Source organism: Aphelocoma coerulescens, chromosome 14 (genome assembly GCF_041296385.1).
Source record: "Aphelocoma coerulescens isolate FSJ_1873_10779 chromosome 14, UR_Acoe_1.0, whole genome shotgun sequence".
Classification (NCBI taxonomy): domain Eukaryota; kingdom Metazoa; phylum Chordata; class Aves; order Passeriformes; family Corvidae; genus Aphelocoma; species Aphelocoma coerulescens.
In genome coordinates this window covers 3,286,671-3,309,316 of record NC_091028.1, presented here as the reverse complement: position 1 = coordinate 3,309,316, position 22,646 = coordinate 3,286,671, and the positions used below count along the sequence as shown (strand labels likewise).

Below are 22,646 nucleotides of genomic sequence, written 5' to 3'. Positions count from 1 at the left end.
CAGCCTGTGCCCTCCCAGCAGCAGGAGTGGGGACAGGGCTCTGTTCAGGCCCAAGGGGATACCTGAGCCTGGACAGTGGCCCCAAAGGAAGCAAGAGACAGGCAGCACCACAATAAAAGTACAAACAGACTTTATTTCAGCACAGATCCCGCAGTCAAAAGCCTCTCCAGGCACCAGGCAGCCTGTGTCCAAGTGAGGAAGGGGCAGTCCGAGGGCAGAGGCAGGGCAATGCCAAGGAGAGGAGCAAGGATGGGGGGAGATGGGAGAAGTGAAGTGCCAGGGCTTTGCTCCCACCCCCTGGCCAAATCTAGGACTGGTGGTGGGGTTTGGGGTGCCTGGAAGGGTGCAGGCTGCTGGAAAGGGCCAGAATATTGCCCAGGAGTGACTCTGGATCCCAGTGTGGGAGCAGCAGTAGTGGGAGGACTGCAGGGGTGGCAGAAGGGCGCAGGCTGCAGGACCAACATCGCCCCAGCACAAGCAGCTCTCCCCTCCCCATCCCTGCCCCAAATTCCAGGGGTGTCTCCCCACACGTGGGCTGGGGTCAGAGTGGCTGAGGGAACCAAGAAAGAGCCAGAGGCGGCAGCTGCAGAACCACGGGAGCCCTTTTATTGCACAGCCAAGCAGGGCACGTCCCTCTCCTCAGCCCCAAGAAGCAGGGAGGCAACCCCAGAGCTCAGCCCAACCCAGCAAGCAGGACCACAGGGCAGGGGGGAATGGGGGCATGGGGGTAGGAGGGAGCCCCATGATGTCCCCTCTGCTCCTCTCACAGGCCCTGCAGCCAGAGCTAGGGCAGGGCTAAGTCCCAGACAGCCCAGACTGGGTGGATTAGGCAACAGAGGCCACGTGCCGTGTCAGAGGAGTGTGTCCAGCTCAGTAGGGCATTCCTGCTCCCCATGGAACACTCCAGCCTTCACCCAACCTTCAAGGAGAGCCTATTCCAGGAGCTAACAGAGGCAAGGGTGAATTTTGATCCCTCAGGGAAGCAGAGGAAGGGGTGACAAGAGGAGGCAGTAGACGTGGGAAGGCAGCAACAGGCAGGAGGGCCGGGGCAGCACGGCCATGCCAGTGCTCCAGGCACTGCAACACCTGCACGGACTGGCCAGGTCCTCTCCCCACCTCCTGCAAAGGGGGGTCCCCAGCTCCGAGGGGCCGGGGCACATCTGCTGGACCACACTGCCTCACGTCTGTGCCAGCGAGAGCTCCTCCAGGCCTTCCTTTCCCAGGCGGTACCTGGCGAGGTCCTTGCGGGTCACCATTCCCACCACCTGCCGGGAAAGGGATGGGGTACAGCCCGCTGTGGACACACAGGGCCTGGGGACAGCGTGTCCCTGTCCCCTGGAGGAGCCCAGGCTGCTTGGACACAGCGAGCAGGGACTCACCTCGTTGCGATTGTCCACAACCACCAAGTGCCGCAGGCCCAGGGCTCGGAAGAGCTTGAACACCCGTGGCAGAGAAGCCTCCTGCAAGGGAGAATGGGGATGGGGGGGCTGCAGCATCCCCAGCCAGCACCCATTGCCCACCCTGATCCCTGGGGAGCTGTGCAGAGGGGTCCCTGGCCATTACCTGGGGCACAGTGTAGGGTGAGGGGTTCATGAACTCGCTGAGGTCAATCATGCAGTCACGCTCGTCCTGGGAGACGTGAATGGACTGGATGGGGGGGAAGCGGGGATAGGCATCCCGAAAATCCTTCAGCTTCAGCCGCCGCTGCACCAGGTTCAGGTTGGCCCTTTCCACAAAAACCTTGGGAGGAAAGAGATGGTTGGGGACTATCCCGCAGAGCTCACAGGCACCAAGACAATGCACAGGGGCAGGGAGGGAAAAGGGCAGAAGTGTGGGACAGATGGACCATCTGCAGAAGCACAGCCTGTTTCCCACTCACTCAGGGTTTGTGAGCCCAGTGGGGTGCAGGATGATGCTGGGGTAACCCCACCACTGAATGGCAGCGCCCACCATCCCTCTGGGTGAGCTGAGGGGGATGACAGGGACCCTCTGCCAGCTCTTCCCAAGCAAGGCAGGCAGCAAGGGGCCTGAGCCAGAATTGGGACAGCAGACACAACCCAAACAGTCTCCACACAGCATTACCCACCTTGTGCTTCAGCAGGACGATGAGCTGGGAACGCAGGATCAGACCCCGCAGTCCGGCAACCTGCAACAGGGCACCGTGTGTGAGGGTCCCACACTGCAGCCAGCCCTTGTGTGGCCACCCCAGCTGCATCCCCTCCCCAGTGGCAGCCAGCCTACCTGTGTGGTGTCGGCGCTGCTCTCCACCACGGGGAAGCCGTTGTGGTTGGAGGAGGTGTCACTGAGGATGTCCACGACCGTGCCCACGCGCTCGATCCTCCGCAGGCAGGTGACAGGAGTGCTCATCACCTCCCTGCAGGGAAAGCTCCAGGTGAAACGCAGCCCCACGGCAGCACACACCAAATCATGCAACCACAGCACGGTGTGGTGGGAAGGGAGGGAGCTCATCTCATTCCAAACCCTTTCTAAGAGCAGGGACAACTTCCACTGTCCCAGGTTGCTCCAAGCCCCGTTCAACCTGGCCTTGGACACTTCCAGGGACGTGGCAGCCACAGCTTCTCTGGGCAACCAAGGCCTCACCACCCTCACACCCTAAATATCCCCCAACACACATGACTTCTCAGTGCTCATGCCTCCTCTGTCCCCAAAAGCTGCCAGGGAGAGAGGAAGGAACACACTGCAGGTCACATCCCTGCTGGGGAAGAAGCTGAGCTGGTGGTACCAGGGGGCAGCAGGCTCCTGTGATCAAAAGGTCACCACCTCCACTCCCAGCTCTGGCCAACAGTGTGGTCCAAAAGCTGCTACCACAGCAATGCCCAGCCCACCCACCTGGCTGTGAGGGAGTGGGATGTCACTGGGGCCTCCCAGTGCAGGAAGGGGACGCTCTGCAGCTGGATGTGCATGTCGTACAGTCCCTGCAACAAGAGCCAAGCCATCAGGAGAAGCCTGGTGAGGTGCCAAGGGGCACAGCCAGGCAGCAACTCATCCCTCAGAGCGGGCACATGCCTGTCCTGGCTCCACCCTGGCCCCCCAGCACCACCAGCCCTGACCCACAGTCCTGGGGAGCACAACAGCTCTCACCTCCACAAAGTAGTCTCCCACAATCTTTGCTGTCATCAGCACCAGCATGATGGGGAAGCCATAGGTGACGTTGCCTGTTGCCTCCATCATGATGACTGTAAGACTCAGCGTCATTCGCACTATCCCACCTGCCAGAGGCACCCAGGGGGTTTGGGGGTTTAGAAGGGCAAGGAAAAACGGAGTGAGGGCATCACAGAACACCTGAGGGCCCTGAATCTCTCAGTGATCCAGAACTGCCCACCCAGGGGTGCCCTGGGTGAACCCAGCCCTCACTGGTGTCCCAGCACTGCCTGTGCTTGGCAGGGTGATTAGGAAGCTGACAGCCAGGCTGGACTTCAGCTGGGAAGGAACCTGTCAGGGAAGCAGGGAGTGATTTTTCCCATGACAACTTCACCCCAACCAGCACTGTACCCTGGGGAACTCACCCAGCTGCGCAGCAGCTCCCATCAGGGCGTACTTCCCAGGATCAGCCCAGATCTGAGCACAGGAGAGAGAAGGAGCCGAGTCACCCGCTGGCTCCAGGGCATCCAGAGACAGTCAGCAGAATCCTGGCCAGCAAACCCCCCTCCAAAGTGGGGAGAGGTGCCTGAGGCTGCCTGAACAACCCAGCTGCTGGCAGGGCTTCTCTGAGACATGGGGAGGCCCAGACTCAGCTCATGAAGACATCAAGCAAGGATGCCAGCCCACTTCAGAGCTTTCAGCCAGTTCCAGACACGCTCCCTGCACATGCCACCAGCCCAGCAGCGAGGGAGAAGGGCTGAGTGCCAGGGCTTCCCAGCCAGAACTCACCGAGCCCTTGGTCAGGTAGGACAGGGAGATGCCGAAGAGCCTCCCCCAGGCTGCCCCAATCAGCAGGGAGGGGATGAAGACCCCTGCAGACACCGTCAGGCCGTAGGTCCAGCAGGCCAGGAAGAAATACATCAGTGTGAACATGCCCAGAGTCATGGGGTTGTAGGAACCTGGGGTGGGGACAGAACAGAGTCAGTGCTGGTCCCACAGCCCAGGGGACACTGTGATGGGCTGTGGCCACAGATCAGGCAGCAGCAGCCCCACAACACACTCCCAGCAGCAAGAACCCCTCTTCTTGGGCTGCACCTCCTACCCTGACAGCACAGGCCTTTCAATCTGGCTCTTCAGGTTATTTCTGCCCCCTCCAGTGCCCCCACCCAGCAAGAGCCATCCCAAGCCCTCACATCCCATTCCTCCATCTCGTGACCCATCAATGACCCGTCCCCTCCCAGCCCTGTGGTTCCCAGCCTCCCATGGAGAACTTGAAAGCCCCGAGGGAGGGACTGCCAAGGCTGAAGGACAAGCTTGGGAGGACAGAGGCCCCATGCCAGCTTTGGGATCAACTGAGCAGGGCAGGTCCTGCAAACTCCCTTCCATCATGCAGCTCCCACGGCTGCTCCAGTCAGTGCCATGCTGTCCCCCAGCACAGGCTGTGCCATCCCACCGAGACCCTGCTGACCCCACAACCCAGCTAAGTGCTATTTTGGGATTGCTGAGCAGCCCAGTCTAGTTTAAACAAGCACTTTACAACCCCTCCTTCAGACAGAAGCCTTGAGCCAGGCAGGACTCAGCATTGCAGCAAGCAGCCCCAAGACACAGGATGGTCATCTCTTGGCTGCAGGTGGCCAGGCTGCACCCTCTGGGCTGAGGATCCTTCTGTTCCCCACCCAAGCACAGCTGGGCACAGAACTCAGATTCCACAACAGGCAGAGGTGGGGTTACACCAGGTCCAAGGAAAATGAAGCTGGAACCTGGGAACCAAACTGCATTTCTCAAGCCAATCCAAACCCCAAGATCCACCTCCACAACCCAGAAGGTAAAGTCATTCTGGGGCAAGTGGCCTTGCTAATTAAGAAAACATCCAGCAACATTTCCAGAAAGGACTTCAGACAGCAAGGGTCAGACACACTCTCACACAACTCAGAAGCAACACAGCATGCAAATGTGCATGAATAAAACCAGATCCTTGGCTCCACAGTCTCCCGACACCACAGCCCTTTGGCCGAGCTCACCAGGCACAGCACCCATCCCTCCTCCTTCCACCACTGCAGCACAGAGTTTTGGGAAGCTCACATGGGCCACTCATCCTCTGCTTTGCCCCAGGAGTGGTCAAGCAACCCATTGGCCACCTTGTATGGACCCTCTCTGCTGGGTGCACTGACCTGGAGGGTCATGGAAGAGGTTGACGACGCTCTTCTCAGGTGTGTTGAAGAAGGCAGTGGCCATGGAGTTGTACTCTCCATCAGCACAGAAAAGCTGAAAAGGCAAGATAAGAAAGAGTTAGAAGTGGCATGGAAGACTAAGGGATGTGTGCCAGTGAGGAGGCAGCTCTGGGCAGAGAGGATGCCTACAGCTGGGTCTCCAGCTCTGCCTGCACTGAAGGGCATCAACTGAGAGGTCCAATATCCCAAACCCAAGCAGGGTCTCGTCTCCCTGCTGAGCCCCCCAGGCTCAGGGTGCCCCCCACCCTGAATGCTGTTCTGCAGCATGTCCTACCTGCAGGGGATACGCCACGGAACTCCCCTGGATGGGCTGGCAATCTCTTGAGCAGTAAATCATGACAAATCCCACGGTCGCCGTCACTGCTGCCACCAGCATGGCCTCAACCACCTGGAGGCAGGGCCTGTGGATGTACCTGTGAAGAGAACAGAGGAGTGAGGGTGGCACCCAGGGGTGTGGGCAGGATCAGCCCCAGCCTGACTGGACATGTCACATCAGGCATATGACAGTCTGGCTGCCTCTGCTGCCTGCCCAGACCCTGCCAGGCTGTCCTGCTGCTTGAAAAGCTGGTGACAGGTATTGGCTGGGCCAGATTGGTCTCAGTTTGCTTTAGCAGCTCTCTGCCTTCTCTCACTCCTCTCAGAGCACATGACAGTCAGGTCTGCAGCGTCTGCACCCCTCTGGGCCCTCCAGTCACTGGAGGGAAATACTTGGCAGGGTCAGAGCAGTGCTGGGATGCTGTGGGTCACAGCCTCGGCCACAGGCAGCGAGAGGTACCTGGCATCTTTCAGGAACTGCTGTTGCTCACATTAAGTGAGAGATTACAGCCTTGCTCCATCTGAGAATGCCACTTTGAGGGAATGCAGAAGACACCAGCCAACCCACATCAATCGCTTTCATTACCTGTGAGCTCTCACCTGATCCGGAACATTGTCAACCAGTAATTGAGGGCATTGAACAGGGCTCCGAGGATCCCACCTGCGAATGTGAGAGAGGAAAAGCTCAGCACGCAGGGCCTGGGCTGCCCACAACACAAGGAATCTCTGAAGATCATCTGCAACCCATCCAGAGTGACTGGCAGTCCAGACACCCTGGGCAACCCACATGTGGATGCTGTCCCTGCAGCCAGCCAGGACCTGGCACCAAGAGGAGCCTGGCACCAGCAGTGGGCGGCCAGGGCCCAATGTCACAGTGCTGGCACCAGGCAGGCAAAGGACGGGCCAAATCCATGGGAATAAGGGCAGCTCACATGACAGCAAGGGGCTGCCCAGGACTGCAAGGCACTGTCTCAGCTCAACATGGGTTAAAGGAGCTTGACTTTGCTACTAGGGTTGGGCCAGGATCCAGGTCTCACCCCTCCATAAGCCCCACAAGCAGCCTTTGCTCCAGAATTTAATGGATTCCCCATTTTCCCCAGGAAACTGGATGCCAAAGCTTTTTAGACGCAGACAGAGAACAGAAGAAATTATTCAGACTAATCAAATTGAAAAAGCAGCATTCTCTTACCAACCACTCCCATAAAGATGAAGATAGGAATTTCCTGAATTGTGTATCCCATTTTCTGCAAGCAAGAAAGAAGTGGGTTTCAGATCTCCTGGCCCATCTGCAGCCCCACAGTCAGTCACTGACTGCTGGGACAGCACAACTCTGCGCTGGCACAAGGCTTTCAGAGCTCAAAGTCTCCCCTGAACAGCCCACAGACTCCAGAAACTCTTTCTGCTGAGGCTGGTGGAGCTGAGATCTGGCCAGACCCCACAGCCTGCTAATGCAGAGCCTGCCTCAGCCCCTGGGTGATATTACAGACAAATTGATGTCCCAAAAGCTGCTAAGAGCTGCTTCTAACCCCCCACCAGAGCCCTACATGGGGAATACCTGTGCCTACCTCGCTGTCAAATCTGCCAAAGTTGATAAGCCCAGGGCTGGAGAGATCCCAGGCATTGCCGTGGTAAACGCTCAGGACAGAGTTCAGCGTGAAGGTGGAGATCATGGAGGCAAAGAACTGGAAGGAGATATGGGCCAGAGTCGCTGACAGATGCCTCCAGCCCCATTTCCTCACCACATGCCCCCTGCACTACCCCAAACCACCCCCCAAGGCCCTTGGGCAGGGCTTGGTGCCCATGGTGTGGTGGGGACAGGAGATCACATTCCCTGTGGTAGCACTTTGGGCAGCTTACCCTGACCAGGGTCTCACTCCTCCTTTTGCCTCTCTGTTGCCCTGGGGCACAGCCCAAGGCAGCTCCCTTAAAAAGGAGCTGGCAGCAAGATGGAGTTCAGCCAGGCCCAAATTCAGCCCCTGAGGACCAGGGCACAGGAGGGGAGCTGGGATGCTCTTCTGTGGGATGGGTTACCCTCACTGGAGCAGGGATGTCAGGAGGCCTGGGGCTGCAGGGCACCCAGAAAAGGCAATGCCTCACACCAGAATCAGCAGCCCTCCACTGCTTTCCAGCACTTACAATTCTCCACGTCAGGAACTGGTTCCAGAAGGAAGCCCCCTCCTCCAAGCTGAACAGGACACCCCCTGCAAACGCAAGACACAACATCTTCACAAGGGGCATGTGCCACAGCTCATTGGCTACAGCACCAGCTGAGGACCCAAGATTCACCCCAGGCCATGTGCCCACTGTGCCCACACTGCCCAGATCCTCTCACAGGCAAGCCCACCAAGCCATCAGCGATGCACTGATCACAGCAAAGCCCCCCACTGCCATCCTCCATCCCATGGAGGCAACTTTTGGGATCTGAGGCAGATGATGCCCTTGCCCTTGGGCAGGGCCCACACCTGCATGGCATGACAGGAAAACTTGGAAGGCTCCTGCAGTGCCCTATGCAGATCCCGGCAGCTGCCTCCAAGCAAGTGGGAGCAACCTGCTGAGGAAATTCATGTCCAGGCACTGCTCAGTGCCAGAGAGCCAAGACACACACCCACGGGGGCACCGAATGCAGCCGAGACGCCGGCGGCAGCTCCAGCCGACACAAAGTCCCTCTTTTCTGTGTCTCTGCGGAAGTACTCGAAGATCTGAAACAGGAGTGAAGGTGGCTTTAGGGCTGGCCATGGGCATGAGCTTCGGCGAGACACAGGGTATGATATGGACAATGCCAAGCCACCAGTGGGAACAGCCAGGTCTGGCACAGAAGGACACCTGCAGCACAACCCCTCAGACCTCAACACCAACCTTGAAGTCTCGCTTTAACGACGTGGATCTCCCCTGGGAGATCCCAGCAGCAATCACGGATCCAGAGTGAATCATGGGTCCTTCCTAGGGGCCAGAGAGCAGAGTCAGATCGGGGAAGGAAGAACAGGGATGGCTGAATGCTGCTCACCAGCTTGCAGTCCTGAAGCTGGATGGGAGTATTTCCCTCAGGCAAATACAGACCTTAACATTTTCCCCCTTCCCATCCTGGAAGTGTTCAAGACCAGGTTGGATAGAACTTTAAGCAACTTGATCTAGTGAAAGGTGTTTCTGTCCATGGCAAGGGCTTGGAATGAGAGGATCTTTAGGGTCTCTTCCAACCCAAACCATTCCATGGTTTTATGAAGGCCTTATTCTTGCATGTGCCTCCTGCGCCCACCTCCTGTTCCCACCAGCCGAGGAGACAAGTGTTTTCCTTGCCTGCCTTCAATCCCTGCAAGCCAGAAAGGTCCCCATGGGGCACCCAAGTCTCCCTCATCTACTATTTACAGGGACAACCACTGAGGGACAGAGGCTGCTGCTCTCCTGCCCTCAGCCAAGCTACACACGGGCTGGCATGGTGGCACCACGTGCCCCAGGGGCTCCTCAAGCTTGGCAGCGTCGCAGCCACCTTGGCCAGCAGACGCCAGGGAATAACACTGGGAAGTCACTGCAGGGCGCCCAGCACAGGACCGGTGACAGGCTATGACACACGTGCCAGCAGCGGGGACCAACACAGCAGCAGCACGTCACCTTCCCAACAGCCAGGCCGCCAACCACTGAGAGGATGACCCCACAGACTTTGATCACCAGGGTCTGCAAAACAGAGAAGGGCACAGCATGTCACAGGGGTGGCACGAGGAACATGCCATGGCAGCCACAGGGGACGCAGACCCAGCGGGCCCTGAGGCATGGGAGAAGCCAATCACCCGGGGAACTTGTGATTCTCAGCCCCTGCATTGTGGCAACGAAATTGGTCAATTTTCTTCTTGTCCAGAGCAAAAATCTACCCAAAGCTGCTCCTCCCAGTGCCAGCTGCCAGTCCCAGGGCAGGACATTTAACCTCTTGGCACTGAGGGGGAAACAGCTATGGAGCTGGGAGCTCATGCCAGCTCCATAGCTGTGCCACAATGTGGGCAGGGACCACTGCAGCAGGACACAACGTGCCCAGGCCATCCCACCACCTCCCGCTTCCTACCTTGAGGCGGACAACATGTGGGATCTTCACACCGTTGAGATAACATTTGATCTGGGGAATGCCACTGCCGGCTGCCACGGGCTGTAGGGAGCAGGGAGAGCGTGAGTGGCTGTCACACACAGGGTGGGGACACAACAGCCACCTTACCCCTGTCTCTCAGCACAGGGGACACCCTGCACACCCTCAGGGTGGCTCTGAGATGAGGCCAAAGCTTATCAACAGACTCTGGAGGTGGGCTTGAGGGGGGCACCTACTTCCTAAGGGCAAATGTGCCAGGGAAAAGGAGCTGGCTGGGTTCTTGGGGACACTCAGGTGTTTCCCCACCCTGTCACAGCTACAGAAGGGTCACACTTGGTGGCCAGGGAGAGCAAGGGCAAAGCCACAAGGAAGACACTGCAGATTAGAGTGATCCATAGGGAGTCCCGGTCTCTGGCTTGTCCCACAGAGGCTGCCCCTGAGGCACCCAGCCACACTGGTCTCTGTTGGTACTCATGTACACCCAACAAAGAGAGGCTGAGCTAGGGCCAAGGCTTGGGAGAGCTGCACCCCCGCCCAAGGCTGGAGCACAGCCTCTGTCCCAGGCTGCTGGCACATCCCAGCAGTGTGACAGCCCCACAGGAACTCCACAGCACAGCTGCAGCCAACACTGAGGAGCTGATGCTACCAGGAGCCAAACTGGCAGAAATACATTCACTGTTTACAAAATTTTGCATGTTTTCTGGAGACACGACCCTGCTTTGCCCATGCAAAGAAACCAGAACAGTTCCAAACTCCTACCTCTATGAAGGCAACGATGACAGAGCCCACCATCACCACGCTGGCGTTCAGGGTGGCCCAGAGTAACAGGGAGAAAGACAGGCCCCCTTTGGCTGTGAACTTGTCGATGTCTGGGGCAGCAGCTCAAGGAAAGAGCAGTATTGCTGGGGTACCATCCCTCCCACTGCAGCATCTCACAGCATCACAGGATGGTTTGGGTTGGATGGGACCTTAAAAGCCATCTAGTTCCAACCCCCTGCCATGGGCAGGGATGCCATTCACTAGACTAGATTGCTCCAAGCCCCCTGTCACTTAGAGCATCCAGGGCAGCTGAAATGAGCCTCCTCTGTTACAGTGGTGCCCAGCCACAGCTCAGCCCAGCAGAGCAGCTGGGCAGCAGAGTCTGTGCCACCAAACTGGAGCGAGGAAGCGCTGCCCTCTTCCCCCATGACCCCTCTCATGGCTCCCAGGAGATTCCAGAGGTCCCAGCTGGCCAGCAGCCACTGCTCTGTGAGGATACTGTCCTTCACCACCCGGTACTTGAGGCCAGCCAGGTTCTCCACCACGATGTCGATGAAGCAGGCGACAAGGCCAGTGAGGATGCCGATCATGGCACAGATGACCCAGCGCTTGATCTCCACTGTCCGGAAAGCCTGAGGGGCAGATAGCAGTCACACCCTGCTGCCATGCAGCCTGGCATTGAGGGAACCCCAACACACCTGCCACCTTCCCCAACACAGTCCCAAGTCTGGGAAGCTCCAAGGAGAGCCAGGGAGCACCAATGCTGGCTGGCCCAGCGAAGCCTGGACACAATTTACTGATTTTAAGCAGTGCTCTTGTACCTCTGTGGGATCCCTAAGGTGCTTTCCCAGCTTGCCTGCCTCCATTAGGCCCATCCTGTCGGGATTCTTGCTGTGGCATTGATTCCCAAAGCCCCCAGGGCAAATGTTTCACATGACTCCAGAAGTCCCTCCGCTAAGGGACCTGCCCCATGTCACCAGGCAATGCCACCACAGGCACCCAGATTAGCTCCCATTCCAACCACACCACACTGGGTCCTTGATCCTGTGGTTTCATGGCTTGTCACAAGCTGGTCAGTTCCCATAAACCCATCCCAGCTTTAAGCTTAAAGCTAGGCTTTAAGCACAACCTCTCCTGGCACAAAGAAGCCCCCCAGCAGCCAGGCAGGGGGAACAGCTTCTCTGGGCCACCCCAGCTGAGACAACTGTGGGCAGCCCAGCAAGACTCACCGCATGGTTTATCCTCCTCTCCTCCTCCAGGAATAGCTGGTTTTCACTGTTGTCATAGTCCAAGCTCTAGTTTGGGAAAGGGAGATGCTGTTATTGTCTACCAGGTGAAGAGACCCTCATGCTGGGGAGTGCTGCCCTCAGCCCCTCACCCTGCTCCTGTATCATTTTCCTCCCTCGATTCCACTCCTTCCCCACTGAAAATGCCCTCACTGGGCAGCTGTGAGCCCTTGCCCCTCACACCTCACCTGCTGCATCCCAGAGGGCAGAGCTGAGATGGGGCAGATGGGCATTTACCTCGTACTTGAGTGATAGGAGCTTCTCGTTGTGGGGGATCTCGTTGGGATGCTGCCGAGGGAGCTCTGTCTCCTGTGGGATGTGATGCACAACTTAGGATGGTCAGGTCAAAGTCCAACATTCCCATCCACCACGCAACTGCTGGTTTAACTCCTTTTGATGCTCAGGAGAGGCACAGAGGACTGCAGGTGTAAGCTGCCTGGCAGGCAGGGATCTGGAATGATTTTCTACCAGTTGGGGGATGTGTGGGATTTAATGCAGCTGGACCAGCTGTCAGGGGTGCACCCTCACCAAGCACCCCTCCATCCCCAGGGACATCTCCCCAGCAGCAGGTGGAGGGTTTGCCCAGCTGGGTACACACTGCCATGTTGACCTGGCACTGAATCCAAGCAACTCCATGCTCCAGTTGAGGGCAACCTTTCACCTTGGCAGGAAATTCCTTAGGCCAAAAGCAAGGAGCTATTTCAAGCAAACCCATGTTTTTGGGCAGAAACCAAATTCTGTTTCCCAAACACCTTTGACTGTGCAAGCTGTTCCCAGCTCCGAATTAGGGCATTTACTGAGGATGCCAGAGGGGCCCCTGGGGCAGCAGCAGCTGCCCACGCCACAAAGGTCACCCAGCCCCAGAAGAAGTGCTGGAGTCCTCGTGGAACATGCAGAACGTGAAGGAAGGAACAACAGCAGCTGCTAGTGGAAGAAGGGAAGGGGTCTCGGTAACAGTGGGCCCCTCCCTGTGCTACTCACCAGCTCATGGATGTCCTCGTTGAGGTCCACATTGCTCAGCTGCCCGATGCGCAGGAAGGAGGAAGGAGTGAGCTGAGGAGAGAAGGGAAAATGAGGTCAGTTCCTGAATGCACTTCAAACCTCTCAGGAGGAAGGAGCAGGCATGCAAGATGCTCATGCTCTGCCTCCCTCACAGAGCTCTGCCCGCCTACCACTGCCAGGGCCTCCCAAAACGCAGCACCCTGCTCTCGGAGGACATGCCGAGGAGGTGGGATCCAGTGCCCCGGAGGGTACCAGGGGCAGCAGCAGCCTGCTGGGATTTGGGTGAGCTGCTCCAACCTGTCAGCTGGCAGAGCCAGCTCACCTGGGAAGGTGCCAGACAGCAGCGGCTCATTGGGGACTGGCCACCACCAGCCTCTGGCACCGACCGCGGCTCCTGGCGCAGCACCGAGCGAACCTGTGCCGAGCGGCACGTTCCGCACTCCCCTGAGGCTGGGGAGGGACAGAGCCCCTGGACAACGCACCACCTCCACAGCCACCAGCTCACCACGACGTGCCCTCAGCTGGCGGGCCCAGCCAGCAGCAAGGGGCAGCTGAGGGCATGTCTGGCTCTGCCATCTGCTCCACAGCAGCGGTTCCCAGCCAGGGAGAGGAGCACATCATGTCGGCGTGTTTGTCACCCCCCGAGCAGCCGGGACCAGAGTGACAGCCAGGCTGGCTGCCAGCCAGGAGACACAAGAGGAAGCGGTCACACTGCTCCTGCACAGCCTTGGGGACACTGGTGCCTCTCTGAGCCGGCCCCAGTGTGATGCTGGGAAGCAGCGTTTGCATCTCCCCCTGGGGAGCAGGTTCTCCTTTCACTAGTAAACACTCGGACTTGTTACTGGCAGTGCAGTTGCATAACATGGGAGTTTTTGAACTGTTTGGGGCACCTCTGTCACCCGGATGAGGCAGGCAGGGGCTTGGGCTGCAGCTGAGCAGTGCTACAAGCGGACCCAGCTGGAGCAGGCAGGCTGCTGTCACCCTCCATCGCTGCAAAACACAAGGATCCGAGCACCGTCCCTAAGCACAGCCCAAATACCACTCCTCAGCATTAAGATCTTCCCCTCCAGAGCCTCGTCCCTCCCCTGCTGCCAGGTTAAAGAACTGGAGGATAAAGAGGGATGGTGAGCAACAGCAGGGCTCTGGCACATCGGCCACTCTCTGCTGGCAGGTCCCAGATTGAGCCCCCCGCTGCTTTAATCCCCACGATCCCGTCTGGAACGTGCAGGCCAGAGCTGCTGGGAGCCATGCACGTCACTGCAGAGGAAGAATATCCCTTTGTGTTTGCAGCCTGACCTATTTTCCCATTTTTCCCTCTGCTCCACATTCTCCTTCGCTCCCTGACCTGTAGATGGGTTCTGCCTCAGCTTCTCAAACCCTCTCTGGTGCCCTTTAGCCCCCAGCAGCCCCAGCCCAAAGTGCTCCATGCTGCTGTTTTCAGACACTGGTTTAGCAAAACCAGCCTGGGCTTTGTTTCTGGTCCATGATAGCTCCACAATCCCAGTGGAAATGATACAGGTGGACCCTTTTCCCAGCAGTCAGAGCAGACCACTGTGGACTTCTACGAGCTGGGCACACACAAAGCTGTCACCTCCCTGGATAGGAACTTAGGGTCACAAGCTGGATGCAGGAACTGCCTGTTCCAGTGCCTGCCAGTGCCCAGCTGCTCTGGTGGCAGGCATAGGTCCCAGCCAGGCTCCTGCCATCCTGAGGAGGGGGAAGGACACATTCCTTGCCCTGAAACCTGGAGGGACAAAGCTGAGATCTTGCAAAGGAACACACCCCCACCTGGATTGAGGAAGCAGAAGGATTTAAGGCTCCCGTTAGGTGCCACACATCTAGGGCAAGATCAAGGCAAGGAGATGGAAAATGTCACTCATGCCATGTCCCTTGTGTAGGAGCCCAGGCAGGACCAGCCCTTCAGGGTAAATTCTCCTGTTAGCTATGGGGGTCTGCAGAAAAACTAAATGTGGCTGAACCAGTGACACCCCACCCCCTTACCTCCTCCCCTGTGCAGAAAGCAGCCAGGGCCCAGCAGCTCAATTCCCAATCAATTAAGCACCAGCAGGACAGAAGCACAGATGAAGGGAAAGGAGGTGCAGTGGAGCCTGAAGCTGAACTTCCTTAGACAAGCAGCATATTTTTAATATCCTGCCCCCAAGTCCTGTCACCCCTCTGGCATCTGCAAGCAGAGGCCTGGCTCCTGTCTCGCCTGCCACAGGGATCACATGCCAGGAAGGCAAGAAAAAGCTACTTCCATCAGCACCCAGCTATGAGAGAAAAAGGCAAGATTCAGGCAGCCTGGAGCCAAGAGAAAAGGTTATTTGTGCACAGCTCAAAGATTCACCGAGCAATGCCCTCCTTGGGATGTTTTCAAACTCAGCCAAGGCAGCTGCTGATCCTGGGTACGTGTGATGTTGGTGTGACTGTGCTGTGATTATCTCCACATAAAAACATGCACTGCTGCCAAAAACCAGAGGGCACAGATGGGTTAACAGCTCTCCTGCCCCAGGAGAGGCTCTGGGACACACTGAGCCTCACTCTGCCAGTAGTACACGAGTGATAGCACCCAGCCCTCAGCCTGTTTAGGTGGTAAATTCCATTCTGAGCTCTGCAAAGAGATGTCTGGAGCCTTGATCTGAATAAAAATTACTTATCATCAGTGTTAGTGGGCAGGAATGTTGTCAGGCAGGGCTGCTCCTCCAAGGGACCTCACCAGGCTGCAGGGAAGCCCATAAATTCAACAGAGGCAAATACAAAGGCCTGCACCTGGGATGGATGAGTCCCAGTGGTCAGAAAGCTTTGTTGAAAAAGTCTTGCAGCAACTTGGTGGGTGAGTGAAGAGGTGTCAGTGGCACAGACCTGGAGTGGAGGTGGTCAACACCCTCCTGGGTGGTGCAAGGCCACTGCCAGAAGGTCTGGGGAAGGGATCCCACACCTCCATCTGGTGCCTGCAATAGCACACCTGGGACTTGGCATCCAGTTTGGGTTTCCTGGGACAGAAAAGGCACAAAAAGTGAGCTCAGCAAGAGAGTTGGGGGCTGGAACACGTGGCAAGACATACAAGGAGAAGCTGGTGCTTCTCAGGGAGATCTTCTTGCCATCTCCAGATGTGAGAAGTCTGATGTGGACTCTGCTCCACAGCCCATTTCCACAGGGATGAGCCAGTGAGGCTCCTCACTGCAGGACATGACCCAGCACGAGGAGAATGAGGAGACCTCCCCCAGACACTGCCCATTGTCACCATCCTGTGCTCAGTAACGAACTGGCAGCACGTGACTTTCCATTATCGATGAGATAAAGCCCAGCACAGACCACAGAAGCTGTGGGAGGGAAGGAAGAGGATTTCCAGCTCCCAGGGCCCTCTTGGCCCCAGAACACTCTGCCCCTCCTACCAGGCTGTGTCACCAGTGTGTCACCAGCACGAGAACCCTGTCACCAGCAGTGAATGGGGGAGATGAGCTGCAGGGCTTTCGAAACCCCCCTCCTCTGGCACACAGCCAGAGCTGAGACAGGCTCCAAACCAACCCAGCATCATCCCCAAAATGCTTCACAGCAGGAGAGAACGGGGCTCCTCACCTCCAGGCTCATAAGAGGAGAGAAAGCACCTGGACTCTCCCCGAGATGTCACCACTTGGCCACACTTTTGCTTCCAGGCTCCTGCTGCCACTCGCAGGGCACAGCTGCTCCTTGACCCTCACCTCCCTGAGGATGGGAAATGCTGTCATTGCCCTGGCCTTTCTCTTGGCACTTGTCCCACGTGTCCCCTCTGCAGAGGAGCAGCACAAGGATGAAGCACTGCCATAGTCCCCGATAGCTTGAGCAACCAGCAGGAAACTTCCTGAAGTTCCTGTGCTGGGAGAAGCTCCTGCGACCACTCGAGGGCAGTGGCTCTCCAGGGCAGTCACCTCCAAGCTCACAACAGCAGGGACAAGCAGCCTCTCTGCCAGTAGCCCTGGCCCATCTGCCAGGAATCAGGGCTCACCTAGCACTGTTACTTCTCTTTTTCTGCCTCCTCCCACCAAGATTTCTTGATTGCAGCCTAGCCACATTTTTTTGCAACTTGTTGCTTGAGGTTAAAGAAAATGAGACCAACAACATCCAGAGATGCAGAATAAACACACAGAGGCTAAGAAGGACAATCTGCTCAGCAGCAGCCTGGTCCTCATGATGGTGACCCCTTGTTCCAGGCACCCTCTGAAGCAGGAGCATTAAACCAATCCCAAAGTCAAGGCATTTCAGCACAAATATCTTACAGCATATCTTCAATGGTAGCAAAGGAGAAACGTTCTTTGACAAAAAATGTTTCGTGATGGAAATTGGCTGCTCTTACTAAAATTTTCCTCCCACTTCCCAGGCTGAGAACCAACACACACAGCTCGAGAACACAGGAAAGGGACGGCCCACGGCAGGCGTGATGCTCAGAGGTATAGGCTGCCTCTCACTTCTTTATATACTTGAGGCACCAAAAAACCCTGGTGAGAGGATGAAGGCTTAGTCAGCTCAGCTGGCCCCAAACCAGAGGAGACCTCAGGGACAGGCCTCTCACACCCCCACTATGGCCACAGGTGCCTTTATCCAGCCTCTCCTCACCTCCCACCCATAAGAACTCAATCTCCGTCCCTCACAGCTGTCAGCTGGGGAGCTACAGACCCGTATTTCCTCTGGTCACCTTAAGATCACTTTCATTTCCATTAAACAAGCACGTGAGAAAGGGAAGAAGCTCTGCTAGGGGACATTTTGATTGTATTACCACAAGTACCAAGTTTAAATCTCCCCTGAGCTAAGCAGCTCCAGCCTCTCCTCTCTGTCCTGCCTTCCCACTTCAATGCATACGACTGAAAGTCATCGAGGGCAAAGGGAGAGGCAGCTGTCTGACACCAAAATACAACCCCAGCACTACAGTGGCCACTGCCAGGGGCATGTGTGGTCTGGAGCTCCAGCAAGGTACTCCCTCTCTTCTCTTGCCAAGGAAAATGCCACATAGTACCACATCACTAGCTGGGACCTGAGCTGCTTGCACTGTAAAGGGACAGGGTCACATTGGCAGGGCTGGGTGTCCACCTCCAACTGCCCCTGCTGCAGCAGGCCTCAGGCACTTCTTCCAAACCACCAGGAAAACCCTTTCCCAATGACCCCCAGCCACGAGATCCGGTTAATGCCTATACTAATACCCTTCAAACCCGCAGAATTCCCCACATGCTGTAAGTATACGGGGTCATTTTCACCCCAGAACAGCTGCCATGGCACAGCTGCCTCCTTCCAGCTGCCGTTCCCTGGTCCCGGAGCACTACACAAGGCTCTTCCAGCCTAACAAGCCCTGCATTTCCCTCTAATTAGCCCGCTGTTCTGACTTGCCCAGGAGCAGGGCAGCACGGAATTGTGCTGGGTGAGACATCCCTGCTAACAGCTGCCAGAACCTGGCACTGCTCCTCCCTATCTAAGCTCAAGTCTCCCAGAAAACTCTCCACAGGAAATTCGAGGATGTCACCTGGAGGCAGTGCCTGTCCCACTTGGTGCTGGCACAAAAGTGCTCCACAGACCCATCCCGACATCCCATCCACACCACAGCCCAGCACAGCCCACCCGCCCTCAGCTCCGCTCTGGAAGAGGTGCTGAGCTGCCTGTGGGGGAGAGACCGCCAGGCAGGCAGCATGACTAACAGCCTGGGGGTACACTGGAGAGAAGTTCTTCTCACTTAATTATCCAAAATTAACTTGCCAGAAGGAACTGGCCTCCCCCTGTAACACTGCCCACCCTGCTTTATGCCAGTAACATCCCACAGGACACCCTCCACCACTCCAGTGTTAGAGGCTCTTGTGTCTCAGCTCTACCTGTTGATCTGGGCAGCAGCGGCACATCAGGCATCAGGCTCTCACAGAAAGATATTTCTAGCAGAAACGAATTTAGTAGAAATGAATTTTACATGGACAGATAGAGATAGAACAAGGGGGAATGGCTTCAAACTAAACAAAGGGAGAATAGATTAGATGTCAGCAGGAAATTCTTCCTTATAAGGCACAGGCTGCCCAGAGAGGTGGTGGCTGTCCTATCCCTGGAAGTGTTCAAAGCCAAGCTGGACGGTGCTTGGAGCAACCTAGTCTAGCAGAAAGTGTCCCTGCCCATGTAAGGGGGTAAAACAAGATGAGCTTTAAGGTCCCTTCTAACCCAATCCATGCCGCGATTCTCTGAATGAGGAGAGCAGCCCCAGCGGGCAGGAGCAGGGCCCTGCTCAGCGCAAGGTCCTGCCGGCAGGGACCGTCCCACAGGAGGAGGAGGAGCGGCCAAGGGCTGCAGCAGGGATGGAGCCGGCCCGCACCGCTGCCGGCTGGGCACTGACTCAGTCCCACGCTCAGTTTTTCCCCCACGAGTGCCCCGTGCCCTCCCCACGCCGGGTCCCGACAGGTTCTGCTTTCCCAGCCTGCGGGAGCCCAGAACGACCGACCCCGACCGCCCCCACCCAGCGCCGGGGCAAGAAGCGCTTAAACACTACAGGGGAGGGACGGGGGCGCAGACACGACCCCGACTCGCGGCCCCAGCGATCTCCGGGCTTCCTCCGGCGCAGAGCGGCCCGGGACGGCGCAGACCCCCCCCGCTCCCGGTAGCGGTACCCACCTGCCGGGCGCTGCCCGCCGCGCCGGGGCCGGTACCGTTGAGCAGCGGGGTGGTCTCGCCCGCACGCCCGTCCTCGTCGTCGTCGCGGTCGCGGCCGGACCAGGACACCTTCTTGGCGACGTTGGCCATGCGGGGCGGCGGCGGCGGCTGCTCCACCGGGCCTGCCCCGCCGCTCGGTCATGTGACCGCCATCACGTGGCCGTCAGGGCTGCCGGGGGCGCTCCGAGGCACCATGGGAGTTGTAGGTCCGCCGAGGGCCCTGCGCCCGGCCTCGGGGAGCGCCCGGAGCGGGACGGGACGGGATAGGATGGGAGAGGGTGGGACGGGCTGAGCGGGACCTCGGCCCGAGAGGGTGCGAGGCCGCCGCGAGGCTTTGCCCCACGCACACCCAGCCGGCAGCACGGCCCCGCCGTCCCCGGGAACACGGGGCTCTGGGGACGCGGGGCTCCGGGAACGGCTGGAGTCGGCGCCGCTCCAGCTCTCCAGACACAAAATTCCGCAGAGCAGATGTTCGGGAGCGAGCGTGCTTCGCCTGAGCCCCCTGGAGCAGCACAGCTCGGCCCAAAGCCCTGCCCCGCCGAGGAGCCCCGCGGGCAGGGGCAGCGCACGGGACCGGCGGCGGCTGCTCCGGCAGCGCTGGCTCACCCCGGTCACGGGCTGTCCCGTGCTCCGCTCCCGCTGCTCTGACTCAGGGACAGGGAACGAGCAGCGTCACCCGCTCCGGCTGCCCGTGCTGAGCAGCTCCTGCCGGGCTGTGAGCGGCGCCGAGCGCTACAGTGAATGAGCAGGACAGAAATAAATGAGGTTTGTCTAATTTCCGGAGAATTTTAATAGGAACCATGGACTGTACATCTCCTAGGAGCAGGCGATCTCTGGCTTTGGTCCCACCTCTGCCACACTGGCTACCAAGACCCCTTTCCCCCCCTCCGGTGGTCCCGGTCCTGAGATCCCCTCTCTGCTGGGTGTCCCATCACCCTGGGAGGATCCAGCTCGTGTCGGGAGCGGCACCATGAGCCAGCCGTGACTGCTGGTAGCCGGCACCATACCTGCCGTCAGCCTCTTCAAAGGCGGTGCTGGAGGCAGGGACAGGCCACCCTCCGCACCCCGCCCTGCAGGGAGGCATCGGCCAGAGTGAGGAGGGGGCCGCGGGGCAGGCCCCGCCCGGTCGCCATTCTGGCCACTTCGCCGGGCAGGAGAGCCCGTCTCCAGAGAGCAAAGCCGGCCAGGTGACCCACAAAAGCTTCTGCAGTGCCCAAGTTCCTGCTGGGGCCGTCCTGCTCCCAGCCCAGCATCAGCGAGCCACCAGCAGGAATTTCATAGCCCTGCTGGAAGCCGGAGCCGGCAGCCAGCAACCTCCTGTCCACGTAGAAGCGGTACTGGCCCTGGCCGGAGGACCAGGTGAGGCACAGGTGGTGCCATTTGCCATCCAGGAGCGGCATCACCGGGAGCTCCCGAAACTGCCCGTCCCCCACGATGAGAAGTGCAGAGCCAGGGCGATCCCGACCATGGCCACGCAGGGCCAGCTCGCTGTGCCCGTCCTCGGTGGCGTAGGAGAGGAGAGCACCAAGGCGAGGGGCTGGGGTGGCCAGCCAGGCACAGAGTGACATCGCCCGCAGCCCCCGGTGTGGCCCCAGCCCAAGGACGGCCCTGTGCTCGGCGGAGGTGTTGGGGAAGAGCAGGACGGCACCGCTGCGACAGGCGGGGGAGGTGGGCACCGGGGCGGGGGGGCCGTACCTACCCTCTCCCGGCTGCTGGGGGAATTCGGGCTGCTCCTGCGGGACCGTGGTTACGGTGGGGAGCACCAGTGCCATGGTCTGGGGTCCTGCTGCTGCATCACCAGGAGTCTCCTCATCCTCCCCGGGTGCTCCACCAGGCCCGGCATCAGCCGGCAGCCAGAGCCCTTCCTCTTGCAGGCGTTGCTGCCACCGCCTCGTCTTCGGGCGCCGAGGGCCGGGAGTGCTGGGGGCAACCTGGCCCGGTGACTCCTGCTCCAGCTGGCTGCCCCGGCTCCGGGCAGTGTCTGGCTGACCGTGCGGTTTGGTGCCAGCCTCCACCAGTGCAGCTGGTGGGTGGGTGAGCAGGCCGTGTGGTGGGCTCAGAGCACCCACGGTCCCCTCCAGCCTCTTCAGCCTGCGGCGCAGCCGCCGGCCAGCGGTGGCCAGGCGGGCCAGCTCGGCACCAAGGGCGGCCCGGGCAGCGACGGCCGCCTCCGCCTGCTCCTCCAGTGCCTGGAAACGTCCATCGATGTTGTAGGAGATGTTGTAGTTGCTAGCGATGCTCTGGAGATGGTTCAGTGTCACCTCCTGGAGCCGGAGAAACTGCAAGGGAGTGGGATGACGTGGGGTGAATCCACGTCCCCATGCCGGGCCCCTGCCCAGCCCAAAACGCTGAGTGTCCCTCTGGTACAGGCTGGTCAGCACCCCTTCCCCGCCCCGGGCACCCACCTGCTCCTCCAGGCGCCGCAGCCGCAGGAGCAGGGGGCCGGGTCGGGCCAGGGGCCCCGGTGCCCGGGTCAGGCCGCCCTGCAGGGCGGCAGCGAGGATCAGGCAGAGGGGCAGTGCCATCCCCGCCATCCCGCTGCCGGACGCTTTCTGCCTGCACGGCAAGGCCGGCCCTGGCCCCCGCGGTGCCCCCCCGGGCAGCCTCCATCATGATGAGATCCGCAGCCGCCTCTGGCACGGCCCAGCACCGGGGCTCCCAGCGCCGAGGCCCCGGGCCAGCGCACTGCGGGGGCGGCTGGACCTGGCCCAGAGCTCCCGGGGCTCCGGCATCCCGGGTCAGGGGCCGGGCCGGGGGTATTCGGCTGTGAGGTGGGGAAAGGTGTGGGGGGCACATGGCTGGGTGCAGGGCAGGAGGGGGACAGGCAGGGCAGTGTCGGCAGGACAGGGCGGGTAGAACGGTGCGGTCAGTGCCGGCAGGACAGGGTGGGTAGAACGGTGCGGTCAGTGCCGGCTGGACAGGGCGGGCGGAACGGTGCGGTCAGTGCCGGCTGGACAGGGTGGGTAGAACGGTGCGGTCAGTGCCGGCTGGACAGGGCGGGCGGAACGGTGCGGTCAGCGCCGGCTGGACAGGGCGGTGCGGCAGGGCCTCCACGAGGGGGCAGCACATGCGCGACTCAGCACCGTCCGTGGGCGGAGCTTTGGTGCCGTGGGCGGGGCTTCGCCGCGGCGCAGCCGGAGCCCGCCTTTTCCTAAGCCCCGCCTTTCCATAAGCCCCGCCTTTTCCAAAGCCCCGCCTTTCCATGAGCCCCGCCTTCCCCTAAGCCGT

General features: G+C 59.2%; 2 protein-coding genes across 2 annotated transcripts; both read right to left on the bottom strand.

Moving 5' to 3' along the window:
• Positions 1-113: 113 nt before the first annotated feature.
• Positions 114-19,545, bottom strand: CLCN7 (chloride voltage-gated channel 7). The gene is made up of 25 exons (XM_069029979.1): positions 19,380-19,545; positions 12,744-12,815; positions 12,000-12,071; positions 11,706-11,771; positions 10,976-11,108; positions 10,477-10,586; positions 9,700-9,780; positions 9,255-9,317; positions 8,505-8,588; positions 8,254-8,347; positions 7,785-7,849; positions 7,214-7,330; positions 6,838-6,892; positions 6,249-6,309; positions 5,608-5,746; positions 5,274-5,367; positions 3,892-4,061; positions 3,528-3,579; positions 3,103-3,230; positions 2,851-2,936; positions 2,242-2,374; positions 2,087-2,146; positions 1,564-1,740; positions 1,380-1,460; positions 114-1,265 (listed from the first exon to the last, which is right to left on the bottom strand). The coding sequence occupies exons 1-25, from the start codon at positions 19,506-19,508 to the stop codon at positions 1,179-1,181; spliced, it is 2,409 nt and encodes an 802-aa protein (XP_068886080.1). The 5' UTR covers positions 19,509-19,545; the 3' UTR covers positions 114-1,178.
• Positions 19,546-19,737: 192 nt separating this feature from the next.
• PTX4 (pentraxin 4) lies at positions 19,738-22,614 on the bottom strand. Its single transcript, XM_069029805.1, has 2 exons — positions 21,824-22,614; positions 19,738-21,697 (listed from the first exon to the last, which is right to left on the bottom strand). Exons 1-2 carry the CDS (start codon positions 21,950-21,952, stop codon positions 20,441-20,443), a joined length of 1,386 nt encoding a protein of 461 aa, XP_068885906.1. The 5' UTR covers positions 21,953-22,614; the 3' UTR covers positions 19,738-20,440.
• Between the last annotated feature and the right edge of the window lie 32 nt (positions 22,615-22,646).